Source organism: Bombus affinis, chromosome 18, assembly GCF_024516045.1.
Source record: "Bombus affinis isolate iyBomAffi1 chromosome 18, iyBomAffi1.2, whole genome shotgun sequence".
Classification (NCBI taxonomy): Eukaryota; Metazoa; Arthropoda; class Insecta; order Hymenoptera; family Apidae; genus Bombus; species Bombus affinis.
In genome coordinates, this window is record NC_066361.1 from 3,014,462 (window position 1) to 3,036,818 (window position 22,357).

The 22,357-nt window shown below is 45.9% G+C and overlaps 1 protein-coding gene and 1 long non-coding RNA gene across 2 annotated transcripts in view; one reads left to right on the top strand and one right to left on the bottom strand.

Moving 5' to 3' along the window:
• Window positions 1–22,357, top strand: part of LOC126926643 (homeobox protein abdominal-B) — a 95,818-nt gene that overhangs the window by 68,355 nt on the left and 5,106 nt on the right. The window contains exons 6-9 of the mRNA XM_050743081.1: window positions 9,145–9,237; window positions 9,629–9,672; window positions 15,727–16,703; window positions 21,361–22,353. Of these exons, the coding sequence (XP_050599038.1) occupies window positions 9,145–9,237; window positions 9,629–9,672; window positions 15,727–16,703; window positions 21,361–21,845 (1,599 nt within the window). The 3' untranslated portion in view covers window positions 21,846–22,353. The remainder of the gene's footprint in view (window positions 1–9,144; window positions 9,238–9,628; window positions 9,673–15,726; window positions 16,704–21,360; window positions 22,354–22,357) is intronic.
• LOC126926694 (uncharacterized) overlaps window positions 1–22,357 on the bottom strand; it is a 54,117-nt gene that overhangs the window by 7,480 nt on the left and 24,280 nt on the right. The gene's annotated exons all lie outside the window — the stretch shown is intronic.

Below are 22,357 nucleotides of genomic sequence, written 5' to 3' on the forward strand. Positions count from 1 at the left end.
ATGGAAATTAATCGGCCGCGAACGGTTCGAGAAATGTTCTTTTAATCTTACTGTGCGTTGTAAATAATAAACTTTATCGCTTCGATAAAGGTAGTTAAACTCGCGTGGTCCAACCGACTACGGTTACAATGATTTCTTTAACTCTCGCAGGATGATTATGGAACATGGTAAAACCTTTCGAACACACTTAAAATAGAGATTATTAGATAGAGCAAACCATATAACGTCGAAATTGGTATACCAGACAGTTTCCAAACTTCAGTTACGTAATTCTCCTGGAATCCTTCCGTCCTTCGACCATCGTCATCCGCTCCGTGCTCAAAGAAAAATCGAAGAACCGACTAAAGATGGGATATAGGAAGATACACGAGAAATTCGCGGCGCTGAACATCCGCAATTATCGACTGCCCCCCGAAGACACGCGGCACGGAAAAGGCAAGGAAGCAGAAGAGGAAGAGGTCGGTGCGGATCCTCTTCACGTTCTCATGACGCGGCGGTCGTTTTAAACGAGGTTCGCGCGTCGGGACCACCCACCTCATGGTGCTGGCTGATTATATATACCTCAATTTCGGTCGTTCTCGACGTTCCAACTTCGTGGCTCTCGCGGCATTTCATCGGGTAAAAATCCGAAAAGCGAGAACGGTCGTGAGACTTTGGGCTTGGAACGCGTTTTAAGAGATTACCACAAACTTCTTCCCCTTCTACCTTTTTCTGGGTGCTCATCTTCCTCGTTTTTTTTTCTCCCTCCTCGGCCATCGAATGGCGTAGATGTATTTCTGGATCTACTAATTGGTCGTAAAGGAAATTATGTTCCAGCCTCGTCCTTTCGAGCGAACTGCGCTACTCTCTGCTGCGCGGGAAGGACTTTGACTGGATCCACGAATTAGATTCTTTGTCGAGATTTCTTCGCGTTCGACAATCCCGTTTAAGTATTGTTCGCTAAACGAAGGTTCCATGTTCGAGACAGGGATTTCGGTAATGAGATTTCCATCGATAATTTAAAATCTGGCTATTTCAACTTGTAGAATCGGTCGACAAATTAAGATCGCTGCCAAGATTATGAATTAATGCCAAGACCTTTCTTGTCGCGAATCGAATTTAAGTAAAAGACGCGAGACTATAAATAAAAGTTTTTAGATCTTGAAAACCAGTGATAAAATAAACTCAAAGAAAACAGAATATGAGATAAAATTCCTTCTAAGCGAGCTCAAAGAAACTGTCTGATCTCAATAGGATTTTCAAACTCTTGGCCGTGAGTTATAGAAAGAGGTGTCTTGTTTTAGAGAAAAAATCATTTCCTTCGAAGAATTCCATCGAATTCGTTGGTCGCGCGTGCCGCGAGTTCGTCTACGAAATTCTACCCCGGCGCTGGTTAACCGTTTGTTGTTGGGCGGCTATGGTGCTGCCGGTGGTGGCGGCGACGGCGCTGGTGGTGGCAAATATATTATGCCTCTCGTAAAATTAAGTTTTTACGATCATTTTATGGTCGCGCGCGGTCCGTCGATGCTTAGTACCTATAGGTGTGCATTTCTCGCAGCTGTGCTTTGCGCGACTCGGCTCGTGTCGACTCGTCACAGACCTCTTTCATCATACGCGTCACCGAAACATTGTAATCGTTTTCCGAAACTCGGTTGCCTGGTCCCGTGAAATCCTTGGTTTATTCGATGCCGAAAATATCATTCTCATAGTCAGCTAGATCGTGGTTGTTTATCTGGGCACGAACTTGATGCAGAATTAGACCAAGCACTATTTCCTAGTTTCCCCACCAAGAATTAAAAAGATATGATTTCTGTTACGTTCTTGGAAAAACTCGATTTCTAAAAGTTCGATATCTCCGAATATTTAGAGAATAGAAAGGTAGAATAATGAACGATTAAAGAAATATCCAGAGAAAGATATAGGCTTCAACGGTCGTCGTAGCGTTAATAAAAAGGCTGTACCTCTTTCTGCGTGCAATATTCGAAATATTCTAAAATTACGTAACGCCGGAAGTTTCGAAACGTTAAAAAATTGCATACTTACAAGATAAGACAATTTTCAAGAAAGAATTACTATCCACTGCACTATTCGAGCCAATACCAAGGCTTTTCAACGAGTTCTTCTATAAAATCGAGAACACACAAGCCACCTTTACCCCGTAGCAATCTTCCAGTCCAGCTTTTATCGTCGTAGACACGTCGAACGTTGAAAGATGCGAGCTACCGTTTAACGAACGAACGTGTCGTCGAGAAACACGGTAAACTGTTTGATCGGGCAAACGGTCCGAGCGACAAGGGTCAAATGAAGCCGGTGGAACGCGTCGGGCGCCTCTCTCTCTCTCTCGAGGTTTTGGGGTTGCAGCTTTCTCTTCGTATGAAAAAATTCTTGGGTCCCGATTGGAGAGGATTTCACTGAAAATTCGGGTCACCACCGGTACGTACAAGTCTTGGATCAATGGAAATTCTTCGTTTGTGAAAGTTTCGAACGACTGTCGGTCGACGGAGAAGCAAAGGGAGCAACGTACTTATAGTTTGTCCATTATAAGAGCCGAGCTGCGGAGCTCTTGGTTAAAGTTATGCAACGCTTCCAGACGAATGTTAAACAATATAACGATAATAGGAAATAATTTTGGATTCCAACAAAATTGATTTATGAAGTAATAACAACGATAAATGCTATCGTAAAATATTACGTATGAACTGCTCGAAACAATTAGACGATCTGTATATTCTCTTTCAACTATTATCTTAAAGTCGTACAAATAACAATTTTAGGATATTTCGTTGCTGTTATTCATTTAATTTATACAACAAAATTCTCTAATTTCCTCGGGCAATGTAGTTTCCTATATCTTTTGTTTTTCTTGGAACGAACAGACGGTTGTTATCTGATATTAACACTTTGAAGACCGGAGACGCGAATTCGCGTCTTTCATTTTCCAACGGCTGGGGACCGGAGACGCGAATTCGCGTCTTACATATTTCATGCGGTATCCTATAAAAATGTTAACTAGCGTTAAATAAAACAGTAAAAGGAGCAATACACGCTATAAACAAAATATTACGAATGTGTTTTTAAAATAATAATACGAATAATATGAAATCGTTATCGCTACATTAGATGTAATATCGGTCGCTTTGGATCTTTTCGATCGCTCGGAAAACACGCGGCAATTCAAGCTACAAGCCGGTTGTCAGGGTGTTAAGAAACCGGTAATGTCAACGAAATGTCAACTGAATTTTTGACAAAGATGAACGTTCGAATCCTCGAATCCGAAGATAATGAAAATTTCACGGTTTATAATGTCCTTTATCGCGTCAGAAAGAATTATTTTTCAAAATTTGAATGAATAGATCTTCTTTGCATCGGAAGAGAAAATAAAAGGAATAAAAACGACTAAACTTGGAAGGATAAAGCGGCCACGTATCCTCGCGTGCACCTTTCGAGTAATTCCAGGACGGTTATGGTGTTTACGCACGGCGGCGAAAGCCAGGATTGAATGCTAAAGAAAGGCTAGGACCAAGCGAGGGGATCATATTATTTTAGTTGAATTATTTATAGAACGTTGCAGGAAAGAGGCACGCGCTTCGTTGCCCGAGAAGATTTCACCTGAAGAAAAATATACTCGCGCGATGGGGCGAGATAGAAAGAGAGGAAGAAAGCGGAAATAGACGTGTCCTCGCGAAACGAGAATAGAACTTGAGACAAAATTGTGGCTGATTCAACCTTCGGATTTAAGGAAATACTCTCGGAGAGACACGAGGGCCGTTACGAAATCTCGAGGGTTCTTCTCCCGCAGGATAAACGTTCGTTCGATCGGTGGCCGAGTTTCCGAGTGTTGCGGTATTTTCGCGTATCTCTTGAAAAGCTGGCCGAGACACGAAGGAATTCGCCGATAAATTCGAGCGAAAGGGTGGAGAAAACCGGCCGGGGCTGGAAGCGAGATCGAAGGCTTGGCATCTGGATATCTTTCGAGGCGTGGTTGTGATATAACCTTCTCCATCTATGGCATCGCTTCCGTGCCTGATCCTACGATAGCGATATCAGTCTGAAAGTGTCTCGAAATCTTTTCCACCCGATATACGACTTAATCTTATTTAACGCTGTATCGACTATCTCTCAAGCTATCAAGACAAGTTTCGTTTATTTTTGTATAACGAAAGTAAGAGGAAGAAGAAGAAGAAGAAGAAGATTCGACTTACTTGAGAGAAATCTGACAGTGGAAGAATATCAGAATTCTGGAATGCAAATTCCACGATGTTCGAAAGGTTGTCCTGACCGAACAAAGTCTAAATATAGCGTGCCCGAATAAAGATAAAAACCAAGACGCCAAGAGTTTAAAACTCGGACGATTAGGTTGCAAGAACGCGATACATTGTAAAGTTGACGGTCGGAGCAACCCTTGTTTCCATCAGCGTTATCATTGGGTCTTCGTCCGAGTCTGGAAACATCGAGGCGGTTTCTCCATCACGGAGGACTTTATCTCGGGCCAGCCGACGATAGAATGCAAAACAGTGTCGCAAAAACAAGCTGCAGGGGAAATCGACGAGTAGCCTGAGGAGGAGTTAAAGGTGGAGAAGGAGGAGACGGAGTAAGGTAAAGGAAAGTTGGCGGACAGAAGAGGGAAGAAAGATCTTGGGAGACTTTGCCTGATGAGGACGGTTCCCATGACGACGCAACCCCAGGAACACGAAACGGTCTAGCCATCCTTGACTCAATACCGGCTCGCCATATACTCACGTAGCTCGCATCGAACCTCACCACCACTTCTTCGGTCTTCAAACCCTCTTAAGCTCTGGCTGGTCCCCTGCCCCGTTCCTCGCCCCCTGCCCCCTCCGCCCACTTTCACCGCCACGTCCCTGGCCAAATGGAATATCCCACGCTTATACTTTGTTCCATCTGCGGGTCCATATCGTCCGTTCGCGTGTACAACGTACACGTGTGTACGTGGTTATTCGTGTGAGCGACGGGCCGAGCACGGAATACAAACGATCGAGCGTGCTAACGGAAAAAGAAAAAAGAAAAGGAAAAGCGCGAGCAGACTCGGAATTGCGGCATTAAGGGAGTCGCCGAACTTGGACGTGTTCGCCTTTTGCCGATTCGAACACGTTTCCTGGGAAAAGAGCGAACGTGAGCGAGATAAATCGGCCATCATTGGGATAATTAGCTTCTGGTTCTTTGTTATTCCTTTCGGAATTTGCGAGTAGCGATTGCATCCGTTCGAAAGGTTCGATTTAGGAGAAATACATAAGCCGTTTCTCGAACATTGTCCTCCTTAGATCGCATGCTTCATGGCCCTATTTTTCTTTCCTTCGTCTTATCTCGATAAACTTGCTTGACTTTTCACCGAGAATCGATATCGAGTAATCCATCGTTTTATCGCTTTGTTTGAAATATCGTGTGACTTTTCACCGTCGAAAATATCACACAACGGCGTAAAAAAGTTTCTTATCTGGAGAGGGCGGTTCTTTTCTAAGGTACTCGGGAAAAAGTTCTACGACGAGGGTAGATATTTCGATCGATATTAAAGAAACACGCCGTTTCGAAATCTCTTTCTAAGATTTCGAAATAGCAATCTACGAATGCTCCACCCTCTGATACATCTTAAACCCAAAAACCGTTCAAGCATAGAGAAATTATCGAACGAAATCACCAATAATATCGATCTGTCAAACGATTTAAAAAACAGCTCGAGACTATTCTTGACTCGCATCGAATATTTTTCTCTTCGAAAATTCGAAAATCTAGATTCCATGCTCGAAAACATCAATTCGCGAGTATATGACGGGTCCTGGAGATAATTGAGCACAAGAAGGTCAGTCGACGTTAACTCGGGTCAGCGTGGCTCGGCTAGTGAATCGCAGGGAGAAACCCAGACTGGGAATTGGAGGTCTGGCCGGTCTCGTAGAGCGCACGCCACTGCCATGTTGGAGGCGAATGTCGGAAGCGGCGTTCGGGATTGGTCGCGCGGCCATATCGTCTGCCTGTGGAAACGAGAGGGCGTCCCGGTGCTGGCGGCGTTCCACGCGGAAGGCGTCCCGACGCCCTGCTAAAAACGGCACGCGTCACGTCACATGGTTATGGGACTCAACCCCTTTTCCGCCCCTCCTGCCAGACGACCGCCAGAACCAGTTCACCGAGTCGCGGAGACGACGGGTTTCGACCCCTCGCGGCCAACGCGATATATTCCAATTCTCTCGACAGCGATTAACGAGCATTTTGCACGCTGCACCTTATGGAACGGTTGACTACCATAAACGATCTATGTCGAGTTTCAGGTTGCAATTTTTGAAGAGGCAAAGAGGCGATTTTAGGGGTAGCAGAAGGCTGAGTAGCGGTACGTACGATCGATGAACATCATTTGCACGTTCGTTAGGATCCGTGGAAGGGTTGATTTTTATAGATAATCTCAGCCTTGAATTTTTGAAGGAAAGCGAAGATGCTAAAATAAAGGGGTAGACGGGTGGGTCATTGTATTGAAAATACGATGAAGTGCGATGTTTCGGAGGTTGAAAAGGCGATGAAGAAGCACATGTTTAACGCGAGATACAATTGAATATAAAAATTGCTTTCTTACAAGAGAGAAAGAAAAATGGAAAATATGATTTCTTCCCCTATAGTTCTCGTAAAATATATCGAGGTCGTTGAAGTTTAATGCGAAATGAGCTTGAATAATGTTCGAGCAGAAAAAAGAGAATATACTTTGCGGATGAGTTATTATTAAAATGTATTCGAGCGAGGGATTTCTGCTTGAATGATTTAATATATAATACATATTTAAAACATGTCAAAGTCTATTGGAGTTTTCAGTCATATAATCCAATGGAATTAGATTAAGTAAAATAAAAGTTGAAGCGTAATCTCGGTCATTTTCAAGATACCCTTCTAAAAGCCAGAGTTTCCCCGTCGAGTGTAATTTTGCAAGAAACTTTTTTCATGATTCGAGTTTCGTAATCTCTCGTAAGGGGTTTCCGCGTAATGAGTGCAACCCTTTCTGTTGAACTTTTAGTACCGTTGCCTGGCGTGAATTAAGACTGCCATTGGCTCCTTTGGGATCGGATTTTTTTTAATTATCTTAGCTGCGTTATGCCTCTTTTTTTTTTGAGTGGAGCCTCGGCTCCTCCTACCATCTCAGAACGATAAATGACACGCAGCTGGTGCCCATCGTTCGAATAATCTTTTTTCTGGAATATTTAAGATTTGATAAAAAGAAATCTTTGTATACGTTTTGAATCGGCATGGAAGTGTTGTATCTGCACAAGTCTGTATTTATTGGAAAATCTATCTGCTCCGTATAAAACACCCCTATAGGATAACGAGGCGATAAATATCGACCCATTACAGCGACAGAGGGTGTTATCGAAAACGTGCGTTTGAGAGCAATAAACTTTGAGGGTAATAAATTTCATTGTAATCCACCGGTCAAGGTTAAGAATCCTATATTTTTAACAGCCGCTCGATAATTCTTAACTATCGTCGCACCAAAGAACGTAAATCTTACGAGGGTTTGTTTAGCTTTCTGTCCGTTACTCTTTCCAACTAAATATCTAAAGAACCCTTACCCTCTTCTTACCTTCTTTACAATAAAAATATACTACCTAAAACCTCTGTCTTTTGCTTTTTTTCGATTTCGTTTAAGCTTCTCGCATGGATTACTCTAAAATTTGCATAAAGCCGGCAACATTTCGTTCGACTTGCGATCGTTGTGACAGCGATGGCGCGTAATCGTCGAGAATCATGGGATTTTTAATTCGATTACACAGCGAAATGCGTGCTCAGGGCTGAACTGGACGACGTAAATGGTAAATGGACGGCTTCTGCGAAGCGTTTCATAGAAATGGCATAGCACAGCTACCCCTCGCTGGGGTTAGATACGGCAGGGAAGCAAGAGCTTTCTCGTGTCCGGCTGTTGCGCACCCTCGACCAATCTCTTCTGTACACACCGATGTTGGCTAGCGTGTTTTTCACGCGACCACCCCTTCTCTTCGCCCTTACTTCGCTCCACGACGATAATATTCCTCGTGGCACGTCCTGCCCACATTTCGCCAAGCTTTACCATTACCATCTCTCTCGCTTTCTCCGTAGATCCGTGTCGTTCTACCTATCGTTTCAAGAAACTGGTCGACCTTTTGTATCGCATAAATGGTCAGGATTTGTGTATCAACCATGGGGATAAGATGTTTGGCTTTCGAGAAGGAAGATCGTGACACGGTAGTTTGTTGGGAATCATTGTGTAGATACGTGTCGAACAAGTCGTTTTCGGAATATGAATATAATTACAAGCTTTTCTGCTACTTTCTTACAATTTACTATTTTATATACCGGGGAATTTCTTTTATCTGAATTTATCGGGAGATAAACAGTTCATACAATAAGAATTCAATGATTTTCCCTGTTACGTACTCTCCTACTATTATATCTACGTAACTAGATTCAATTCCAGTTTGACCAGACACTAGCTGTAATCTGGTTCGAATTTTTATGTGATAACTTAGATATCTATTAATTTATCGAACGGTAGCTGATTAAGATTCAAAACATACGGACTTGTTTTGATTTCAAACGATAAAGATTGAATCGATATGGAAATGCTTAAAGTACTTCGTTGCGAAAATATTTTCCTTTACGTCTCATGGTCTCTCTTTTGCACGCTGAATCGACGTGTTTCCTCTCTCGCTTCAAGCGTCGTTCACAGATCCGCCGTAAACTCACCCCCAGAGATTTGGCTTCGCAGACACCTCCAGAGAGCATTTCCACGTTTTCCACCTGCAGTCTCGATTTCGATATTTACGTTCAGCGCGGCGAATCGAAATTCATAGGCACGCCCATGATTGAATTTGCCCACCTGAGAAAAGGACCGTGATGGACTGGATCTCTTCAAAATGTTTCCGTGCATTCGACTTTTTGTCGAAAAAATGAATTTAACGATAAAAACATCACCCAGTTGCTTTGACCAAAATGACGAGAAACGTCATCGATATAGGAACGTAAACATGTTTTCGAAAGTAGCAAGCTAAGAGACCGTGTTATGAGTCCGTTAATGTCGGTACAAGGTACCGAGCTTTATACCTGGAGCGATATATATTAAAAATATTTACATACAGTAACCTTAACGGGATATAGGTATCGCAATATCAATATGTGTTCCCTTATTTTCTGTTTCAGGCTGATGTTTTTCTTTGTAAACCTGTAAATAAAAGGCCTCAAAGTGTACGGCGCCGTGGAGAAGACGTTTCACCCCTTCGAGCTGTGCAGCAGGTCAGTCAAATATTTTTGGAAGCGTCGATTGTTTCGTATAATCTCGATCCTAACAGAAATTGGACGACTTATTGAAAAATGTTCTCTAGATTTAAAAGATATATGTATCATACGTAGTTACGTATAATACTTCGATAAAGTTGATCGAATTCCTCATTCGATTCGTGTTTGATTTAAATTGAGTCTACGATACTAGCCATAAAATTATAAGATCGTCGCGAAATATTATTATTGAAATTTGCGAGAAGAAAGTGGCACAGATAACGCGTCCAGGATGAAAGTAAGACGCGTAGGAGTAACGTAACGTGGCAATCGATCCGAGAGACGCGATATCTATAAAACACTTTCGATTGGATGTGTCACCATTTCATGGTGTTTGTTAATGTTTCAGGCTTTCCCGCGTGTTCCAGCCGGGAACACTGGCCGGTATACAAGGTGAGTTGCGCACGCGTCTATTTCTGTTATATTCCTTTCTTTTCTTCTTGTTTAAATGAAACCATTACTCGCCCACGATACGTTCGATAAACGTTTCAATCCTCTTAACATCGATCTCTAAAATTCGTTTTATCGAATTTACGAACTCGTTGCACCTGGAAAATGTCCGATCGCAGTGACACTTGGCAATCGACTATAAAACGATTTCTAAACGAAGCGACAAATACGCTTGGATATTAAAAACAAAGGGAATCGACGCGCGAAACGACGAAAAGAAGCGAGGGGCACGAAGAAAACAGCGGTATCGTGAATTTTTAAAGCGATATCATCACCTCCGACGCCTCGTTCGGACTAGACGAGTTAATTCGTCGCTTGTAACCGACCTCGAAACCTCGAACTAAAAGTCGACGATAACGTACTGTTTCCTGGGTACGTACTTGCCGTAAACAGAGGATTGTATACAACTGCGTCGCACTAAAAGCTACTAAACCGCGCATACTACCTATAAATGGGCGGGTTGCTATAAAGCCCATTCATGATCGCGTCGTCTGTACAACAAACGTCAGGTGGCTCGCGCCTCCCCCGCGATTTATCGCACTTCTATTCGAACGAGAGTCTCGTGCTTCCTATGTACTTCCTACGCAAGCACAATAACACACGACCCCGATATCGGTGCAGACAGTGATTCAATATATTCTACTTCAAGTAGTGCATTATTTAAGCAAGAATAAGCGAAGCAACGATATTATTGACTATTACACGAAGGGAATTGATTTTGTTGGTAATCTTATAAAATGAGATTCGCCAATTGGCTAGTTTTTATAGCGAAAGTTTTAATTTTCTAATAGATATTGACGCAAGGAGAAGAATAGAATCCTAATTGTATGGCTCGATACTAAAATTATTTAGGAATAGTACGGACAATGCTATTACGGGAAATAGAAAAGTATCTTACATTTTCTTTCTGGAGTTTCATCTCTGTCAACACAAACTCAGGCCAGTGATATACAACATATACAGCTTACAATGTTTTCTTCGACTCTTATTACTGTTCTCGGTAAAATTTTCTTTTATTATTCGCTACGTTCGCTACGCTCTAATCCGCTGCAATTGCTTAACTGCTATCTTTTTTCCCATGATTTTGTTTGCAAACAGTTAGGACAACTCGTAGTTAAACACACCTTTCTTAATTACCCTCATGTCGTAAAAGTCTTTGTATATTGAACTTATATTGTTCTTTTTCCCTACAGTATATGGAAATATACCCTGGTGTATATTCTTCCAGAAATGTTGCCCCGGTACTACATTTTGGATATCCCTTATTGTAAACAGGATTATTCCTAAATTTACTTCGGTAAGGCTTAGAAATGAAAAGCTTTGACAGTAAATTCCGATTTTACGTATTGTGAAACTTAATTGCATTATTTAGAAAACTCGGAAAATTCCGATCCATAATTGTTTTACCTACTCTTTTCGTAAAGTCCGTGCAGTTGTAAAGTTTTCCATGGTGCGAGGCTACCACCTTTTCGATATTTGACGTTGGTCGTTAGATGCTCGTGGTTGCTTATGCTGGTGGATGCTTATGGACGATCGTGACCGTTTAGAAACGAAGTCAGCGTGAACACGTCATAGTCGTGTGAACGTTGGAACTCAAAAGAGAAATTTATAGATTTCTCGCGAGTTATTGCACCAATAATAAACTCTCGCTAATGGATCAATTACGTAACCGAAGGCTATCGTCCATTTGTAGGTATTCATATCGGAGTCAAGTTCAATCACCTTTTAACGCCATCGTTTATTACTAGTTTCAAGTTCAATCTGTTCATAAATAGTCGGAAGAAACTTCTAATGTCAAGTTTACTCGCGTCGAGTATCCTATTTAAATATATTCATGTGCCTTCTGTCGCATAACTTCACTCAGGATTTTTTTATCTACACCTTTGTTGCTACGCAATGTTAAGACCTTTCCCCTTCCGTCATTAAAAAATGCAAATCGTATAGTGTAGTATACGCGAAATGTCCATCCGTGAGAATCAACTCTTTCTCATTGGCTCTACTTATCTAAACGCGGACCATATGTATTCCAGTTACACGAACAGTTTACTCCTCGATGGATTCAGATAGACGAACAGGTTCTAAAGTGCAAAGTTTTGCTCGATCGTAACTTAAAATTGACACGGTTGCCTTAAAAAGGCTCGATGATAGACACCGGCGTATAGATTTGCCGATAAACCTAATGGGCGTTCGAATAATTTGATAATTTGTTTGCCGATTAAGAAGGCGAGGAGCGATCTAGCGGCGCGCGAGCCTGATGGACAGATGGAAGGCGTATGTGCCACCGGAGTTGTTGTCAGACCGTTTTACTTTACTGCCCCATAAAAGTACCGAGATTTAGACTGCAATACTGCCATGACGTATTGCCGGCACTTGTGTGCGTGTACACGTACGCGCGTCGTTACAACGTGTGCGTCGATTCACGCACCGTAGTGAGATCGTGGCGGTCGCGAGACATCATCCATTCCTCCTTTCGCGCGTGACGTCACGCGTGCAGAACAGCGGAAAACGGTCGAGGACTCGGTCATTCGACCGCGCGACTCCTTGAATCAATTCTCAGTGTGCTTGTGTCGGAGAACGTGGCCATTAGGATAATTATGTTCGCGCGTCTACGAGGATTTCGTGGACGTTGATTTACCTATATGGAACTGTAACATATTACGATTACGATATCTTTACTACTTTTCGCGCCTTATCGCGGCAATTCCGTCGTTGTTGTTGAGTTTAGATTCGATGCATTGGAAAATATAAAGTTCGAACTAAAATGAATAGGTGCGGTGACTATTTGGAGTAAAAATCAAGACGATAGATAACTCGAGCAATTCGAACGATTACTCGGTGTGGAAGCGACATGATTGTAAACAAATAATTTAACAACGATAACGGCTAGTCGTTATTCCGCCAGATAATGGGTATCGTAAAAGACGCAGTGTTCGATGACGGAACTTGCCGAGGATCGACAAAAGTTGCGACCACGAACGACCGCGATATAAACATAACAATCGAAATAACGTTAGTCCCCGAAAATTGAATTATTTCGATTTAAAATATCGGACAGAAGCAAACGATGGTGAAAGAGAAAGACAAAACCTACTTCTTCGGTTAAGGACGAAATTTTACGAGCTCCCGTGTTTTGTTTATCGCGCGTCAGAGGCGCGAAAATTTTGATTCGTGGTAACCCAAGGGACGCGAAAATTGTAAGCGGAATAGTCGAAGAAGCACCTGCTGTTCGACAATTGGATTACGACCCGGTTCGAATCGTTCCTCTCGTTTTATTTTCGTTCCTTCCTTTAGCCAAGAGTCGTGTTCGCAGCGGAGAAAACGTTTGGAAGTGCGAGAGAAGTCGCTCGCGCGATATCGAGATTTTCGTGAAGAGGCCCGCGTGTATACGCGTTTCGCTGCGCTTATGCAGGCTGATTCTCGCGCGATGCAGAGAAGGGAGAGAGGCAGATTAGAGTGCGATGGGCGAGGGTAGGAAAGGGGTTCGGGGCTAACGGCTTGGCAGAGCGCAAAGTGGTAGGGAGAAGAGAGACGTGTCCGTCCAGGGTTTGGTTGTCAAACGATCCGAGAGATCGCGCTGGTGTCGCTTTCAGCCCGTTTGCGCGTCGAGCCGCGGGCAGAGCTCTCAGTTGACGCTCAGTTCGGCTCAGCGAGGCCAGAGAGAAGAAAGGGAGTCTTTTCACGTATGTAAACACCGCGCGTGTGTGTATCATCATAGTTTGCCACGGTTTCACGGCGACTGTGTGCCTCTCTACCTGAGATATTTAAACCCACGATACTTCTACAGGGATCTGATACCTGACTTTTCGGGACAGAGGAAAAAAAAAAGGAAAGAGCGCTGAGAGAGATACTCGGTCCGATCACGAACGTACCGTTTCTCCTGGCCGTGGTGATCCTTGACGCGAGTACGTCTACTGGGACTTCTGCGATTCGTGGATAGCGCGCCTCTCGCCTCGATAGAAAGAATACGGCCGGATAGAAGAAGAAAACACGTCGAATCGAGATCGAAGGATATTTAAGGAGGATAGGGTGAAAAGGCGAGAACAAGTGACTGGTGGAAACGAAGTGCGTGCTGAAGTGGACGTCGCGTGTGTATTCGAAGAGAGTAATGAGCAACGTGACAGTTTCCTTTGAGGAAGGAGAAGGGACGACATGCGGCTCGAGCATGGTCCGGACCGAGACGACGATAGCAAGATCGGTCGAGCAGTGAAAGAAACGTGCTCGTGCCGTACGGACGACGTGACGTGCTCGGTCCCGAGAAGACTACGATTGCCAAGTGTCCTGGTCGCGATATGTTTCAGCCGCGTACCGCTCGTTGATCGTTTCGAGCATCCATCGTCACCGGTGACGTCCGGCGATCGCGAAATTACGTGGAACGCGCGAAACGAGATCGACTGATCGCAAGAAGAAGAGACCGAATTAAAATTGTAGTTTCACGCCCACTGCGCATATTGTTACGCGTTAATAAAATAAGAAAGCTGCAACGACTTATCGGCTAGATATATCTCCGAACGATCGTTTCTAAAGGAGTGCTGTGTCATTTTTTGTTTTTGTTCGTTCCAACGTCGCGCGTGGCGCACCATCGTTGGACCTGATCATCGTCATCGTCATCGCTGTTCGATCACTGGATCGTTCGAACATCGATATCGGAATTCGACCCGCTGACCGATCCTCATCGACGACGTTTCTGCACGTGGCTCGACCTGCTTGCCGCCCGTCAACTTCGATCAACCTCGGTCGTCGTCTTGGACGCGTTGTCGCGGTGGTGGTGGCGGCGGTGGTGGTGGTGCATGGACCTTTTCTCGACGGATTTTCTACGCATTTTATCGCACCCCTGGGCGCCTCCTTCTCTGTCTATCCCTGTCTCGCTCCGTCCTCCTCTTTCGTTGTTCTCGCTCTCGCGCCTTCTCTTCGTCTCTCCTTCCCTCGGTTTCTCTCTTTCTGGATTGCCGTGTGCCGTCTCCTTCCACCCCACGCTTACCTACCCCTCCACCTGTCTGCCGCGCCGCTGCACACCCTCTCTTCCCTCCGCAAACCCTACTCACACGATCACGTACACCCGTACGATTTTCCCTATCCCCACCTACCGCGCGTCTTCTCTACCTTCCGCACGCGTTTTCTTTATTTATTCCGCGATTCCACGGAGCAACGCAATGCTCCGCACACGATGATACGCGCGACTCTTCCGTCCTCGCCTTTTTGAAATCGCCGTCTCGCGTGCCAATTCGTGCACGGGACTCGCCGCGATATTTCCAACTGGTCCCGCTCCCTGACCATCGGTTACATTTGTTGCCGATTTCGTCGGCCACGCTCGACGAGACCGTCTCGTAAAATCGACGCGAATAACTACCGCTCTGCTGCTTCTCTCTCCCCCCCACCTCCCGCGTCGCCGTCATTCTCGCGGCCTCTGCCGTTTTCTTCTCTTTCTTCCCCTCGTTCGCCTCCTACTCCTCTTCCTCCCCCTTCTCCCCTCTGCCTCCTCTACCTGCTCTTTCATCGCGCACGGTGTCTCGTTTTGTCGGACTAACGTTACTCGGAACGTCATATCGGCTGGCTCGTGTCCGTCCTTGGATCGCATATGCACGTCGTAAACGCAACCGCGTGAAACGACGATGCGATCGCGTTTGCCGGTCGACTGGTGAAAAATCGATTCGGTATTCCCGCGCTTGGTCTGCCACCGTCTCCCGAACAACGCCGACGATCGCGAACGGATCGGCCACGGAATCGACCGCGTCGCGACCCTCGTTCCACGTCGAAATCGCCACCGTCCCGGGCGTCATCGTTATAACACCGGCAATCACCTGTCATCATCTGCACCATCGCCGATCACGTGGCTTGCTCGACGGCGACGCTGTACGACAATGTTCACGCCGCGCCGCTATGCGGCACCGGCGTGGGCCACCCTGGCTCCGTCACGCCGATGGGGTCAGCCACCGGAGCGGGGAATTCCACCGGGGTGACCTGGTGGGCCATGATGAACGGTTCCCTCTACGAGGACAGCCCGCCACCGGTCCCGCCAACAGCCTCCAGCCTCGTATCCATCCAGCAACAACAGCAAGCAACATCGACACCGGTTTCCCATCAGCAGGCCACTACACCGACCTCACCAGCTGCACCGGCTTCCTCAGCTACGAGCGCGCCTTCGGCGCCCACAGCCAGTGCCAGCTCGACATCGCCAAGCGCCTCCTCGGTGGCGAGCAACAGCGCGCCAGGCCCTCTCCATATACCCGCCAAGAGGTTGACCGCCACACCAGCTGCTTCCTCTTACGGCGAAGTCGGCTGCGTCGAGTCCACCGCCGGGCCCGCCACTGGACCAGCGGGTGTCATACGTCATTCCCACTCGTCATCGGCTGGCTCCCAAGGAGGTTGGAGTTACAGTCCCCATCATCCCCAGGACTCTCATTACTCGTCTGCCGCAGCCGCGGCTGACTCCCTCAATCATCACCAAACCTACGGGGGTAACAATCCCCCGACCTATTACAATCTGGCGGCCGACCCTACCTCCACTTCCGGATCCTCCAGGGACAACCGGAAAGCCAGCACGCTCAGCTTTTGGTCACCAGCCGCGGCGACAGCGGGTTCCGCCGTCACCGCCGGCTCCACTTCCGACTACAAGTCTTATAATTCGGCCGGTGTCGCGACCACCAGTTCCTCGACCGGGGCTGGCTCATCCTCCGTGGCTACGGGTGCCACAGATCCGGCCGTTTCTTCCTGTCATCAGAGTTTCTCTCAGAGCTGGTGCAATTACGCACCGTACACCACTGCTAGGCATCATCATCCGGTCGACACGGCTGGCCATCATCATCCTCACTCGCAAGCCGGGGTCCCGTATTTGGCGCCGTCCGCGGCGGACGACCGAGGAAGGGTCACTGCCGCGATGGTAGCCGCCGAAGGCGCTTTCCCGCATGACGGATACGGCGGCCTTAGGAATTACGGGGCGCCCGAACCTGTTACCTCCAGTCCGTACCCACCTCCAGGTAAGCATCGACTCTTTTTCATTTTTAATCTATCTTGTTTCCTTCCAGTAAGATCTGCCACTCAGGTAACGTATACACGTATGTTCTACATACGCGGAAGATTTTACTTTTCATTCGATAGAAGTAGGTTCTAACGTAACCGGTGAACCGCGTAAAATTTGTTTGCTCGTAAACGCAAGGTCATCCACTGTACGTGCTCCGGCGAGTCCGCAGGGAAACGAAACGTCGTCCAAAAGTCACGAGATCGTGCTTCGAATCTCTTCTAGCTCGACCTTGAAACGAATCAGCGAGAAAGAGAGAGAGAGAGAGAGAGAGAGAGAGAGAGAGAGAGAGAAACGAAAAAAGGAAGATCGAGAGGGATGTAGAGAAAATTTAAATGGTCGAGATTCGCGAAGATCCTGACCTGTCACACTAGCGATTCAGTCATCGTTCATTCACGTATTTGGTCATTCTCTTTCGTCCCCACTCGACGTCCTTTCCTCGGGATCCTGGAACCCATGAAACGTCGCATGAGCAACAACGAACCACGGCAGGTTTATTGGCGGCCGTAACTCGTAAACTCTGGCGTGCGCCTCCGATCAGCTGATCCGTTCCATGACCCGTGCAGCCGTTCATTCTTCTCCTACTAACGGCCATTCTCGCTTTCCTTCTTGCAAATGCCATCGCCAATTTCTTTTCTCGTATCCATCCATCTTTCAATTCGTCCTGTTTCAGCTTTTAATCCGTTTGGATATTTTTTAGCCGCTGTATATCTACGGAATGTCCGTAGGTCCTTACTCGGCTACTTGCATAACCAGTCAGAAGTCTGTCGGCGTTGAAAACATATGCAAACGTACTGCTGACATATTCAATGCCACGACCGAATCGTATTTTCCTCGTCGCCAAAGAGTCGTAGCAGAACGAAAAGATTGGCTCGGTTTAAAGCTACGAGCTGGAGATTTTGATCGGCAATAGGATATTATAGAGGTCGGTGGAATGTACGCGCGTCGCTCTTCGAAATCGTAAAGAATAGGAAAATACGAGACACGGTAGTTGGTCATACGGGCAAGCTCGGCCCGATAAACGAGATAACGTTCGCGTGATCCTCTCGACTCTCGGCCCCGAAGTTAATCGTATGCGTGGTAGGGAGGTGCACGCGCAGGCGTGCGATCCATACAAAGTAACAGAATACGAGCGCCGCGTATAGTTTAACCGTCACCCAATAGATGGCAGCTCCATTATCTTTGTTCGTCTGTCTGGTATACGAGAACGCGTCGTCGCGGCATCGTCTTCGACGCAACTTTTCCCGAATGCTTCCGACCAAACGCGGTTTTTGGACAAGTTGCACGGACCACGGCAGCTGCCGCTGTTCACGATCCGCCGTTCGCAACCGACCAGATAACATCTTCCTGGTTGGGTAACGTTATCTTCGTAAGAAGACCGGTTGCAACGAAACGACGTGCGCTCGTCGTTTAAAAGCCACTTTGCAACTTTAAACGACGTCCTATGTTTCGCTTTTTAATTTATCGCGCGCTTTTCGATCCTCTTGGCCGTGTCTAATTAGGGATATTTCAAGTTACGATCTGATCGCGCGAGCCATCATTAATCGTACACCGTCCTCGATGTTTTATCTTTCCAGTTTGTATTCACTTAATTTCTGATCGAGAACTCGATTCGTCCTCCTTCGAGATTAACGCTTTGTCTTTCGCGTTAAACCGTTCTCCTAAATTGATTACAGTAGACAGTCGTATCTAGATGGTCAGGGAGGGAAGCTTTCGTCGCGTTGATATCAGTAAATCGTGGACAGCGGTTGTTTCGAGGGTTGGCGCGATAACCGTAACACGCTCGTTGCTGGCAGCACGCCTGCCGCGAATCGATACGTCATTTATCCCGCAGTTCCGCGTGCCCCTTTACAAGTCCCTACTGTGCATCGACATTCGTAAGAGTTCCGACCTTTGTTAGAACGACCGGCATATTCGGCGATACATATTTTTCTCTCGCTTATGCAATCACGTTCGCGAAACAAAACGAACGAAAGCAAAAGTACATTAAACGAAATACGAGAGAACGGGAACGGAAACGGAAGAAACTAGCATCGGGAAACGATAGAAACTACGGGGCGTGGGACAATAAGAATTAGGACGGGAGAAACGTATATAGAAGAGGATAGGCGAATGGCTAGAGGGAGGATATTACGTGCTCTAATAAGATAGGAAGAAAAGACGTAACTCGGATCAGCTCTCGAATCCTCTATAAAAAAAAGGAGAGTCGAGAATGTTTGGTACATTTTTCCCGATCTTGCTATGTTTTAATCAACCGTTTACGATAAGACGTTTCTAAAGTTATGGCCGAGGAGAAGGATGAAAGATTTTCTCAAAAAAAACGATAACAAAGAGCAAGTCTTTAAGTTCGACCGCCGCACGTTAAAATTTATTCGTCTCTCGACGATCGCGCTATTTCAGTTGTAAATAAACTCACCTATTTTCGGTTGCTTTAATAAAATTCCTGGTTGGAACGTGTTTGTTAGGAAATAACAATCCCGAGGAGGACATAGGGGCGTTTTGAGAATCGAGACACGGTTGTGAATAACGTCGATGAGATTCAACAAGGGGAATAGCAGGTGGGAAAGTGCAATTTAGTTGCGCTCACGAGCGTGTAACGTTGCCAGGCTCACGAGGCTGTTGCATTCGTAGCTTTGCAACGATTACTCGCCATCGTTGTCCGTACTTGGGTTAAAGATAGACGGACAGGCCGACCGCTTTCGTAATCCCTTCGTTTCATGCACGCTACGTTCGAGTATTGGGCGACCTCTTCCAAAAAGACGTTATTTATATCTCACCTTTGCTACGCACCTAATTTACAAGGACTTTTAACATCGGCAATCTTTTTTTATAATAGTTCTATGTCGAAGAACGAACGATAAGACAATGTTTCGATCGTACAGTAACTTTTATATCGCGAATCGAGAAAGACGGAACGTATTGTACAAATGAGATTATTACTTTTGACTGAAACACGATATTAAAATTAAAAACAAAAATTAAAAAGAGAAAATTATTTACGAGAGAAACGAAACTCTTTCTTTTAAATTGGAATTTATCCTCGATTCCTGGAAATCGTTAGACGTTTTAATTAGCAAATAGAAAAATCCGCGAGGCGAACGATCGTGCGATTCGTGCACGGTCTTGAACCACCGCTGCACCGGCTACGACGAGAAATGTACTAACAGTAGCATGTTTCGCGTTTCCATTTCATGTTTTCCGCCCGGTTAGTATGCCCGGTCCAATTATATCGGCTGCTCGGGCCGTCGCGTCGCGTCGCGGCGAACCCTTTGTGTAAGTATGTGCCTCACGTATTTACACGATACACGCATTCGTCAAACGCACGATGTAGCGCCAGGAAACGCTTCGGCTGTGAATTTCACGATTTCCTCACCTCGCATCCTCTTAATCCTTTTATTTTCTGGAATTGTTATATTTGTTGCGTCGATATTCGTCATACGAATTTCAAATCATAATTTTCTTTCTTCTTGCGTTTTCGATATTTTAAAAATCGAATTAGCGTCACTTCCACGTTTACGATGCTGTACTCAGAAACCAGTTTAAAACTCGTACCTAGTAAATGCAATTATTATCCTCTCACGGAAAATTTAATATCGACTATAACTGTACCAGTTTTCCCTCTCCTCGACCGGAGCACGATCGTGAAGAGATAATTTTAAATTAATTAACCCCTTCGAGACTATTGGAAAAATACATGCCAACGCGAACTTCAGTTCTTACCGAATAAGTTATTTATGACCGCTATTCGGAACGTATTTCGCGTAGATAGCGTCAGGTTCATAACATAACGTGAAAAATTGTGTAAACAGTGTGTACTATAAAAGACACATGGGATTATATATCCCAACTTCAAAAATACGCTTGGCCTTATCTTTTTTAACCGCCCAACATACTACGTTGAATATTATTATATCGCGTTTCTTATTGATTATTGACGGGAAAAGGAAAATGGTTCGTTTCGAAAGGGTTAATTCTGAAAGCCTATATAAATATCGATAAAGCATCACTCACGATATTGGAATATACATACGTTAATTAATACGATCACTCGAGTACTACGCTTATCGATTTAAATGCGATTTTTTTCTCTCTTGTTAATGTCAGCAGGATATGTCGTCGTATTCAGGGTACTAATTCCAAATAGTAAACGGATCAGTTTAACCGATGAGAAATCGGGAGACGGTATTACAGTATCGATCGGTCTGTTTGATTCGATTTATAAGACGTAACTAGTGTCAATAGGAATCTCGTTCGGAACAAAGACTAACGGTGTTATATAGTTACGCGCCGATACGTCGACCAACGAACCGATGTATTTGCTCTCGTTTCTGTCGGCTTGTACGGATCTAATAATTCCACGAGCCGCAGAAAAAGGGAACGGGTATGGTCATTTTCTTTGTCCGAGGCACATTGGCGCGCAAGACCGAGAATATGGTAGTTGCTAACGAGTAGCAACGGATCAAGTGGAAGATACTTTGATCTCATATAAATATATTATTCTGAAAATTTGATTACTTTCGATGAGCGGAATCTCAATATCGAAGCAAATTTATTCATCGGCTATATTCCTAGCTAGCAACTAGGTTGTTTGTTACCGGCAAACTAATTGTGTTAAGTGATGTGGGGTTCCTCCCCATCTTCGTTGTTTCCCGCAGGTTCCCTGGCGGGAGTCGGCGTCGGTGTCGGCGTACCCGGGATGGGCGTTGGTTGCGGAAGCTCGAACCCGCTGGAATGGACCGGTCAAGTGACGGTACGAAAGAAACGTAAGCCGTACTCCAAGTTCCAGACGCTCGAGCTTGAAAAGGAGTTCCTGTTCAACGCGTACGTGTCGAAGCAGAAGCGATGGGAGCTCGCGCGCAACCTAAACCTAACCGAGCGACAGGTGAAGATTTGGTTCCAGAACCGACGCATGAAGAACAAAAAGAACAGTCAACGGCAGTCGCAGCAACAGAATAACAACAACAGTAGCGCCAACAACGCGAATCATCATGGGGCGACCGGTAGCCACCACCATCCGAGCGCCGCACATGCGCCACCCTCGAGTCATCACGTGGTCGCGCAGGCGCACCATGCAAACGGTTCCGCGAAGCATCATCAGTGACCCGTGGCCTTCTCTGGGGTCGTCTTCGGCCATCATCATCATAGCCATGGTTCAACGAACGGTTGTGTCGGAAATGGGACTGGAAGCGCGACCGGGACCACGACCGGGACCGGAACCGGGACTGCGAACGGCACTGGTCATTCCGGTGGCCACGCGAGTCTGGTTACAGGTCACAGCCACACGCTTCACGCGCCCCAACCTCAAACGCCTCTGCCGACCCACGCCGCTGGTGCCTCCAACACCGTCACGCCCCCCACCGCTGTCGTTCATCCTCACATTCACGCACATGCTCATCATCATCAGTTGGCGCACGTGGCTCAGCAGTATCCTGCGCTTCTTCATCAGACGCCTCATGGCCTGGCTGCCTGAAAGCGAGATCTTTCAGGTTTTGACGCCCCAGAGAAATCGTGGATCGGTCGTGCCGTCGTACATGGCGCGACTCTGCAACGCAACTTTTCGCCACCGTCGTCGTCGTCAGCACTGGAAATCGGCATCCACGATAACGTCGGTTA